Source organism: Melozone crissalis, unplaced genomic scaffold (assembly GCF_028551555.1).
Source record: "Melozone crissalis strain CALT ecotype California unplaced genomic scaffold, PUWL_Pcris_2 ptg000023l_1, whole genome shotgun sequence".
In the NCBI taxonomy this organism is placed as follows: Eukaryota; Metazoa; Chordata; class Aves; order Passeriformes; family Passerellidae; genus Melozone; species Melozone crissalis.
In genome coordinates, this window is record NW_026535801.1 from 36,241,061 (window position 1) to 36,252,316 (window position 11,256).

At 40.4% G+C, this 11,256-nt stretch overlaps 1 protein-coding gene across 1 annotated transcript in view; it reads right to left on the bottom strand.

Moving 5' to 3' along the window:
• Window positions 1-7,099, bottom strand: part of LOC128938258 (von Willebrand factor D and EGF domain-containing protein-like) — a 171,944-nt gene extending 164,845 nt beyond the window's left edge. The window contains 1 exon segment of the mRNA XM_054278405.1: window positions 7,003-7,099. Within this exon segment, the coding sequence (XP_054134380.1) occupies window positions 7,003-7,099 (97 nt within the window).
• Between the last annotated feature and the right edge of the window lie 4,157 nt (window positions 7,100-11,256).

Genomic DNA, 11,256 nt, shown 5'->3' on the forward strand with positions numbered 1-11,256 from the left:
CAAATGCTCCAGGAAGTTTATGGGATGTGGGTGTCTGGCACTCACAAGACTCTGTTGGATGCAAAAACTTCTGGGCTAGCTAAAAGAAAGGATAGATTTCTTAAACCTTTATCCTGCTTTATACATGTTCAGAAAATCAAATATCCATGTATTTTAGCATTTGAAGAGGGAGTTGCAGATACAGTGGGATAGGAAATAGCCTTCTCTTAATTTTCCTTCTATTTCTTGCAGAAGGAAACCAACAAATTAATGAGATTTCATCCTGTTTATGTCTTTGTTGCCAGCTTTAATCTTAACATCTAATAGAAAAAACAGAGCAAATGGCTTTGTGAATTTTTATATTTTTTTTTCCTCTAGTCCATTAAGAAAAGAGCTGATGATAAGGTAGCCTGAGTGAATCAAAGCATCTGTGCTGTGCTGTTGAGGGAGGTTGAGTCACAGACAACGAGTTTTATAGCAAGCCCACGGATAATTGTAAAGTAAATAATTGGGGAAAGGGACAAAGAAGATTAAAGTAATTTCTGAATCATGTTTTTGTGAATAGGTCTGATCTGGTACCTGGGCCAGGTCAACAAAAACACATCTGATGGATGCAGTGAAGTCTAATATGCTAATTCTAAAAGACATTTTTCATTATTAAGTTATGACTAACAAAACATTACCTTAGGTGTTAAATTAGCCACTGCCTGAATTTTACTTTCCTTTGCCCTTCATACAGACCTGCAGGTGATACCAAGATATCAGTGAGATAAAATTCCATGAGAAGTTTGCATCATGGTCAAACATCAGCACAATACAATCTCAAATGGAGATGGGAAGGAAGAAAGTGTTGACCTAAGGCAGGCTCCTTTCTGTGAAGGAATTGTCTCATTCAGATCACAAGTAATTTTTCATATTTACCATTAAACTCATTAGAGAGCTCTTCAGGAACTTGTGAGAACCCTCTTGTCTTTGTATCATCTTCTAGATTTATTTTTGTTCCACACACTTTTGCCTTCTGAGGCAAATTGAATGTAAATTGATCAGCCATTTAAAGAGTGAAGAGAAAGCCTGGGGATGTTGTGCCTCTTCTTATCAGAATGAGGAGGAGGAAAAGTTGGGGCACCCTTCAGTTTTGTATTCAGATACCTAGCAAGGAAGTTTTTCTATCTGTGGGCAAAAATAACATTTGGACAAGTTCTCCCTTCCAAATCCAGGTAGATAAAATTACAGAACTCAGAGGTGGAGGGTTTTTTGTTTGTTGTTTGGTTGGTTTTTGTTTTGTATTTTTGTTTGTTTTGTTTTTGGAAGGTTTTTTGGGTTTTTTTGGGTTTTTTAAATGGCTTAGTGGTAAACCAGTGGGCTAAAAGAGTACTGGCTGCCAAGAGAATATATTGGATGTATTTTGAGATCACTTGAAGATTTTCTTTGGGTGCATTTCTTGCTCTTGCTTTTTTTGTTTGTTTTTAATAATCATGGTTAAGCTTCTATTAATCAAATTCATAGGAATTGTGTTTTGATAAAGTTGACCAGTGTGTGCATATAACTGATGGGTTGTGATTGGGATACCTGCTTTAAATTTAACTGTTTCCCAAAGTTATGATGATAGAGATTTCACAGGCAGAGGGAAGAGCAGTGACTACAGAAATTATTAACGAACACTTCAGGAGGGGGCACTTACTGAAGCAGTCAGCACACAAAGCTGCCAAGGGACAGTTGAGTTGTAAAACACTTCAGCTACCACAGGAGATGCATTACATTATTGTGGTAAGCAGATAATTTGCTATCCAGCTTTTGGAAGCTGCTTTGCAGAGAAAAAAAATAAAAATAGGGGAATAAGCAAACTCGTTCTCAATCAATGAATTAATATAAACCCAGCAAAAGGAGCAGAGCAGACTCCTACAATCCCTCAGCTATATTAGGCAATCAATTTTTTTTTCCCTTTCAATATGTAGAATATTCCCTGGTGGCTCCCTGTGGATGCCATGCAGTGTGAACACAGCAATCAAAGTAATAGACGTCAGAATAATCAAAATAAGATGTGTCAGAAAGAAGCAAATGAGTCCATACTCTCATTAAGTAAATCTCCTAAGAGCTTAACGTAGAAAACTCTTCCCAGAAAAGCTGTACAAACAATTGCCTGCACTAACACATGGCTTTAGTGCTGTTTCAGAGACAGATAAAAATATCCTTCAATCTAATCCATGTTTTTTCAGATTTCACCATAAATAATCTCTACCTGAGGCAAAACACTTAATGTAGCTGTCACAGTGACATTAATAAAGGTCATAACTAAAGGTAAAATATGCTACTTTGAAAAAAACTTCAAAATCATTAAACAAGCAACGTGCTGCAAACCATGTTAAAGACAACATCCATTTCTGCAGAGGACTGGCAATATCCAACACCAAACTTCCATCTGTTAGGTGAAAAGACACTTCATCCAGCGAGTAAGAACTGAAAAAGTCAGTACAAATCTTCCAGGGAAACACATTTTTAGACAAAATCAGTAATCTGGCTGACTTGAGGACTTATTCCAGCAAAAAAATTCAAAGAGATGCAGTACAAGCCCAGTCCAAAATCCACAAAATGGTATTTCCACAATGTTCCCAGCCTTTTGAGGCAGCAAACTTATGGCCCAAAACAAAGGGATGAAATGTATCTGGTGAAAAGAGCCATTTCCAAAGCTCAAATTATATTAATAGGCTACAGAAGTGGTCTAGGAAGAAGTAGAAACAATTGGAAAAGAAATTCTGTCTCAAATGAAGCTAATTCAGGATTAAATTTTCCTTCTGCTCTCCTACTGTAGTTGTATGATAAAGAACTTACAGCATTTTGGGAGGCAAATGGATAATTTCTAATTGAAAACAATGGGAATTTGGAGGGAATTTCAATTACTGGCCACCTAAAACATGTTAAGCAGACTAAAACCTACCAGGAATACTTTGTGTCCCCTCGAGTTTGTGTGGGGCCATTTGACTTAGGCTTTACAGGGAGGGTAGCAAGGGGCTGAGAGTTTTTATTTCCCTCAAATTTACAGTTTTTGTGCCAGTTCTGAGCCGTGCCAGAGCTGATGGGGCTGGGTGGTGACTCCTGGGACCCCTCTCAGCCTCAGCAGAGGGTTTTCCTCATGACCTTGAGGCAGTGCAGGTGCCCATGCCATCAGGGAGGCAGAGGGATGATGCTCCCTCTCTGCAGGGATCTGTCTTGTCAGCTCAGCAGCAAACACTGATTTGTCTCAGCTCCCATCGATTGCCAGGGGAGCTGGATGTGCACAATGCTTCTTCAGGTCTGGAATCCTGAGACAAAATAACTCTGAGGAACTGGACCATTAAAGGAAACATTTTGGCCATGGATGTCCTATACTGTTATGAGCAGTGTCTAATAAATTGATTCTCAATTTTAGCACAGAGCAGAGTAGTAAATAGCTGCTAAGGGGTTTAAACAGCTTACACATTTGCAGGATAATGGGAAATAGACAAATCCTTGGGAGATGCAGATGAGAGACAGCCCTCTCACACCAAGCATATCTTTGAGCCTGTATAACTTTGAAGACAATTGTTAATTTTCATCAGAAGATTAAAAAGCAAATGCGTGAGCAAAAAAATATTTCCCTGAAAATTTCAAAGCTCTAAAATCCAATAGTGGCACACCTGTACAGATCAGGAGAACCAAAAATTGAAGGGGACAGAGGTTCCCTCACCTCTAGACTGCAACAGTGCTGAATTTTGCCTTCCTTATGATGAACTTTCCCTGAAGTGGCACAGCCCTTGTCCTTCAGGTAAAAAGGAGTGGAACGAAAAAGGTATCAGCAAGCAGAAATCAGGCCTTGCTTCCCTTTGACAGCACAAAATCAGATAAAATCAGATTTCTATCTTAGTTTAAAAAATACAAACTGGCTTAATTTGGGCCGGTGGCTTGGTCTTGTGGGTGGCAAATCTGCCCATGGCAGGAGAGTCAAACTAGGTGGTCTTTATGGTCCCTTCCAACCCAAACTGTTCTGGGACTCTGTGATAATTCCAGACAGTGAGGCTATAGTGGAATTTGATATTGAAAAAATGTAAAAAGAGGGAATTAAAATATTAGCCTGTAAATGGCTTTTGATGATTAAAAATAATGTTGGGAAAGAAACATATGGTAAAGGTTGTTCCTCTCCCTTGTTACTATTTTGTTGGCATGGCCAGGGCTCTTGGCTCCACTTCCACAGGAAAGCATTCAGTGGGTTATTGTCTGCTTGTGCATGTCTGCTGTGCTTTGCACAGAGCAAAGCCACGGAGGCAGATTAATCCCAGGGCTATTTCCAGAGGCACAGGAATGGTCTGACCAGACCTGCTTGATCCCTGTAAGCTGTTTCCAGGGATTGCAGATCCTGGGTGTCAGACCCCTCTCTGCTCAGGGACCCTGAGGGTGGAAGAAGCCCTGGGGCTCCATGGTGATGCTGGAGATCTGTGTGGAATGTCTGAGCCTGACCAAGGGATGGGAGAGTTTGTCACCTGTGGCAGGTACTTGAAGCAGGTGAGGAAAGTCCTGAATAGTTTGATTGGTTCCTTTTGGAATATTCATGGGGAAATGCCTTCTGAGCTCCAGCGGAGTTTTGTTTCCAGGATGGACAGCCCATGGCACTCAGGTTTTAGAGCAGAAAATCACAGTGAAATCATGGGCTGCTTGTGGGTAGAACACAAAGCAAATGAGATACTCTGATTTTCATTTCACAGCTGTACAAAACAAGACCAGGACTCATGTAATTGCAAGATATACTGAGTGGTTTTTGCCTATTTCCATTTTGACTGTTTTCCATATTTTGACTATTTCTATTTACTTTCTTAAATCAAATTAGACCACTTGGGTCACTGGAAAATACACCACCTTTCCATGCTGGCTGTAGGCACTTCCCCTTCCCCTGGCACCATCCTCTCTCCTCTTTCTCCACTTCAGGATATGCTCAAATTTCTTCTTATGTGTTTCAGAGTTGAGGGAAACCCACAGGAGCAAACTTGCAAACAATTAATTGTAGCTGAGTTTACTACATATGTAACACCTTGCAGTGAAGCCCCAGTGGATTTTGGGAGTTTCAAGGGTACCTTTGCAGGAAACTCTAATCCAAATTAAAAACTTTCTCAGCTGTACATTATGAAAAGGCTCCAGAGGGGATGGGGAGAAATTCCTTTTTGCTGGTGTTGTTACAAGCAACTGTTTTAAGATAAATGTTTTTCTGTAAGATACCACTGTAAAAAAATCTATTGCCTTTTTCTCTTGACTGACTTATTTACAGAATTTCATCTCAGAAAAGTCTGACAAGCTGTGCTGTGTCAGCCCTCCCACATCTGTGATTCACTGAGTTGCTTTTGTCCCTGAGACAAATTAATCTTGTAATAGAGAGCAGCTATGGATATTGCTGGTAATATTTTTGTGTTTCTCAGTCTTGGGATTTAATGTAAAAACCCCAAATATTGAGAATTCCCTCAGTCACAGGGAGCTCCATTACCTAAATTAAGAGTGCAGAAGATTATAAAGTTCTTCCTTAGTCTTTAAATTACTTTTTCATCTTCTTTTTTCTTTTTTTTTTTAAACACAGCATCTGCAAAGAGCTCTTTGGTCAGATCTTTCTTATTCACCATTAAATTCTTATGGGATTAGTAGGTTTATTAGAGTACAAAAGTAAACAGCATATGGCTCTGTTAATATCCTTGTAATTTCACAGCCCAATCTGTCAGCATGCAAACTTTTTTGAGCAGTTCCATTTACTCCAAGTTCACTTTATGGGAAAAAACCCACACACAACAAGCCTGATTAATCCTTCTGCATCACCTAAGAGACAGCACAATACTTAATTCCTTTGTGTTCCCAGTTTAATAAGTGTGTCCATAGGTATTACCTGCAGCAGGAAAAGTACAGTGGCAAATACAGTTACTTAGTTACCAGGAGTTAAAAGGTCCTTTCCCCCTGATGAAAAGCCTGTTCTATCTGATAAGTTGCTGCTACACTCCACAAAACTGGCAACCCTTCAAAAGGTTTCAGAAATTAAAGGCATTGTTTGAAGATAAAGGCGATAAGGTCATTTGCTTTGAGTTCAGTCCTGCAGAACTTTCTGGGTGACCCTTTGATATTCAAGTGTGGAGAGCTCCAAATTGTTTTATCTTCATGGAGCTAATGAGGGCTGGCTGACAGTCACTGCGAGGACCAGTTGGGACTCTGCTGGAATTAAATATTGTAAAATATTGCAACATATTTCCTTTAAGGGGGAGTGCCTCTGCAGAGTTTGCCAAGGCTGAACCCATAATCACTCACAGCACTACGCCCTTTGCTTTTCTCAGTTTCTTTTATTAACTCAGTTTGCACTAGCTGAATAATGTCTAACATGATTCTCAATGTATTTTTGTGTTCAATTAATAAAGCTGTATAAACAAGCCACACATGTGAAATCTATGTCCCCTTCAAACTCACAAGACTCACATTTAATGTGTAGAGTAGTAGAGAAATTACTCAAGAACTTTTTATTGCCAGAGGCTGTAGAGCTGTGTATGATTATTATATGTGTAATTAACTAATCTATAATGTTCCTCTGATATATGGTGTATATAATTCTTTCCTAGAGGAATAGAATGTTATTTTAAGCCTTTTTTTTTTTTTCTTCTTTTATGGTTTGTTTCATTTACTCCATTTTTTGGAAAATGTTATGTATACTCCTTAAATAATTTTACCTTTTTTTTTCTCTAGAAGGAAGTAAGAATTTTCACAGGTTTTAAATTTTTTTTTTTTGTTAAAAAAAATGTAGCAGGGAAAGGGAATGTCCTGTATACATCAATATACATCGTGTGCTTGGCTTTCAGTGTGACCTTCATTACTTCAGTTGTTTATTTTAACCTTACTTCCATCCTATTTCAGAGACCTTCTAATAATAGCCCCCTGTCACTCTAACCCACATTCAAAAGTAAACGCAAACAAGATCATCTCAGCTTCAAATACACACGAACTCTATCCCCCAAATGCCCATCAGGTACTTAAAAAGCACGAAATCCTTACCTAATATCGCTGACTCAGCACTGATGGCCAGCAAGGGAATCCAGCAGAGGCAGGCAGCGAGCTGGAGATGCTGATGGGGAGGAGGGGGCTGCTGCATAGTGTCCAGGGCAGCTTTTACCCCTGCATCTGCACTTGCTTACAAGTGAACTTTTGAAGTCCTAAACTTTGCAGGAAAAACCATCAGCCCGCCTGCCTGTATATTTTTTTTTCCCCTCCCCGCCTTTCTTTCTTTCTTTCTCTTTCTTTCTTTCTTTCTTTCTTTCTTTCTTTCTTTCTTTCTTTCTTTCTTTCTTTCTTTCTTTCTTTCTTTCTTTCTTTCTTTCTTTCTTTCTTTCTTTCTTTCTTTCTTTTCAATGCACTCTCTTGGAGAGGGCTTGATGTGTCATTAATGCCAGGATTTCCAGGAGGGAAGCCCTCCAGCCACACACACACACTCACAGAGCACACATGTCCCTGCAGCTGCCGTGGCTGCAGCTGCCTGGATTTGTCCCTGAGCTCCAGGACAGCCTGAGCCTCTCTGGGAGAGCTGATCCCAAAGGAGCTGGGGCTGGGAACGTGCTGCTCCTCAGGGTTTGGAGCAGCCAGCACTGAGCGGAGATCACTGCAGTCACATCTGAGCAATGAGAGGTGCTTTTCAGTGTGACAGCAGCCAGAGTGACAGAATGGAGCACAGAAACAAAGAATTCCATCACTCAGGTTGCTCTGGCGCCTTAGAATTTTAGCTTTTATATTTTTCATATATCTGTAATCCTGCAGCTCTTCAGTGTACAGCTCTAAACTCCATACCCAGTGTCAGCTGCTGTCTTCACATTTTGGTCAGACACAACAATTCCTCTCCAGGCTTGAGAACCAAGCACACCTTCCTGTCTCAGGCCGTGAGAGATGGAAACAAAAGTGAGTTGGGGGGGAGCAAACTGGAGCTAAATAACTTCCTTAGCTGAAGCTGTAATTGGAAGATCAACCCCCAATATTACGGTCCAAACTTCTAAGAAAACCTGTGATCCATTTTGGTGTAGCCCCTGGGGGGGCTTCATCTGCCCAAAATGTACCTGGAGGCCCTTCAATGACTATAACTGCTTTTTATTCTCTTAATTTTGTCTGGCCTCTGCTTTAGGTAGCCCCAAAAAGGCATCAGCACCATCACATTTCTCTGAAGTTTGGTCTCTCAAGGTGCCCTGTTGCTGCCAAATGGTTCCTGCTTTTACTCAGAGTGAACAGAGTTTATTGTGTGACAATGCAGTTCCCACCTTAATGCAAAGCAAGATGAATTTGCTGTTGAATTGCATTTTATACTCTGATATTTACGCTCACAGTGTTTTATTTAGAAAATATTGCATCCCCACCCACTGTTCAGTGTTTTCCATACCTGCCAGCACTCCTTTTCTTTGACTTGTCAAGTTTATCTTGTGTCTGCTTGTTTAAGTGAGGATATTGTGAATTATCTGATAAGAAAATATTATGCAAGACTGTAAACATTCCACACAAATCACTGTGAGGAGCATTTCATGGAAAAGCACACACCAAGCCATTAAAAATATTTTGCAGTATAGCCATGGAGTTTCAAAAGTTGTTCATTTGGCCTAACTACAATGCTCAAGGAGTTTTATTCTTGGATTTCTTGAGGAAAAAATAGGTTACTTAAGAATAAACTTCTAAATCTTTGTTCCTAATTTTGATTTTGGATTTGCTGTTGCAGAATCACTGGTTTTAGCAGTCTCATTGGATTAGCCATCTTACAGGCCTGACTTGTAGCCCTTTGGGAGTCTTTGGAAGTTTTTCCATTAATTTCACTGATGTTTAGATTATTTTCCTTCAAGATCACCAAGACTACATTCCAGTATTTCTGATATTTTTAATAAGAGATCTCTGTCTGTTTCCTGTAAATGGAAAAAAATAATTTGTTTTTAACAGTACACAATTTTTACTTTTCTATGGCTTTCTCTGCTAATGTTTAAATTATTTGTGGCAATTTCTGTGCACTGGTAGGGGTCCAGTGTGGATTTTGACTCTTAAGTTTTGGCCTAAAAGGCACAGCTCTGAAATCTGTTGAAGGGTGAGATTTATTCTTGCCAAAATATTGTTAATCAAAACCAATTTCCAACAAAGAAAGTTTTCCAAAATCAGTCCAGCTTTTTTTAGTTGTCTGTTTACAGAAAACAAAAGTAGCTAGGCAAAAAAAAAAAAAAAAAAAAAAAAAAGTAAGTGGAATATATTCAGGAGAAAAGGAGAAAAGGGAAAATTTTGAAGACTTGCTTATCCACTTATCTGTGTTCTCCTGAACAGGTTTTAATCAAAAGGGCCTTTGAGGGTGGTAAAGATGAAATTGAAGCTTCCCATTGTCTCACGTAGGAATTTTCCCTGGGCTGGATATGGCTCCCTTCATTTCAGGAAGACAAACAGTGGCAATACCTCAGACAATGAGATATTTCCCATTATACCCATCCAGGACAAGATCTTACAGAATTCAGAAAGGAAAAAGAATGACATTGGCTTCTCCTTCCTTTCCCCCCAAAACGTCATTCAAAAAAAAGAAAAGGGGCAGGGGGGAATTAAAACCATGAAGAACCTGCATAAAAATATCAGAAAATATTCTCACAGTTTCCACAGTTATTAACCTGAATAAGAGGAGAACCTGAAACTCCACAGAAGATTGGTGTAGTCAAGTGTGGACAGTGGATGTTTGGAACAATTCTCTCCTGACACCATTCCTTCTAGTATTAAATGAATTTTCAATGGTGGGGATGGATACTGGGAGGTAAAACAAGCCAAAAGTCACAGCTGGGAGCTGCCAGCAGCATTTCACACTCAGCCAAGAGTTGCCTGATGGAGACACACATTGGGTACTCAGATGTGTTCACTTTGTAAGAAGGAGAAAATGTTGGCCTGAACATCCCTCTGGCAAGCCAGAGTGGGGGTGGGCTGGCTCTGCAGGGAGGATGGAGCAGCCTGGGGGAGCAGCAGAAGGGTGAGGAAGGCTGGAGGAAGAGGATTTAGAGCAACAATCTTTGCCTTTTCCTTCAGACACAGGACTGAGTGTCAGAATGGAGCTGAATGATAACACAAAGATAAAAATGCAAACACATAAAAGCTTCCAAAGATGTGGCTGCCCGACACTGTGATTCCAGTGTGAGATGCTCAGGCTCCAGAGTCAGTGTGGGAGGTCTGAGTGGCCCACAGAGGATCTGGGTTACAGAGGAGTGCTGAGAGATGGATCCCATCCCTCACATGTTTTCTGAAGGTCAGGGAGAAGCATCCTTCCACTTGGGCACCCCCAGGAAGGAAAGGAGAGGGGAGTTTCATGTTCTGCTTCTCAAAAAGTGTGGCTAGCAGTTTCCTTTTGCACTCCAGCCAGCAGGCAGCTGTGCAATCCTTTATTTCCTTCTGCTTCCTATGAGGAATACCCTTAACACGAGGCTGTCCCCTGGGGTGGCTTTCTAGGCAGAGAAGAGATTTGTTATTCACAGGTGACACAGAGAGCATGACCCTGCCTGTACACACACCTTCCTACTAGGACAGTGTCTTTCAGAGGGAAAAAATGTCTTCACTATAAAGTTTCTTTTGCAAGCCTGAATTTGCACATTTCACTTGATAGTACTCTCCTCTGTCCATTTCTGTTTGCTTTTTTTTGCTTTTTTTTCCCACCTGACTGAAAATACCTGCCAAGTCCAGTGACAAGAAATAAACTCACTGTGTCCCCAGGGTGATCCCCTCTCTTGGTATGGGCTGCTGTGTCCTCTGATTATTCCAGTCCTTTCTGCACCTCCTGAGCAGGAGGAAAGTTTGGCATAATGGATTTTGACTGAGTCCCAGCACCCCTCCCACCAAAGGGTTTTCCTAACAGGGATGAGAAGAGGATCAGTTCTGGGATTCTCTCTCCCTATTTTTTTTTCATCACCTTTGTCCATATATTTTAGAGAGATGCCAAAAATCTTAGGATCACCAAAGTGCAGCATTCAAACCTCTTGTTAGCCCAGAAAACTGCTCCTAATATCTTTCCTGGGGACTGCACAGATGACATGGAATGGGAAGAAATTCATCTGAATTTATTCCCACTTTGGGAAAATACACAGTGGGCATACAGTGATTAGAGTTTGTGTTTCCTCTGTTTTATGTACAGAAAAAAGCATTACTGGTTCTTCAGAAAATAATGCCAGGAGTACTGTATGTAATCTAGAGGACCAAGCTCTTCATTTAAGTGAGAACTAGTTGTGATTTTTAGGGTAATAATTCATTACACATGAGCATATCCTCCTT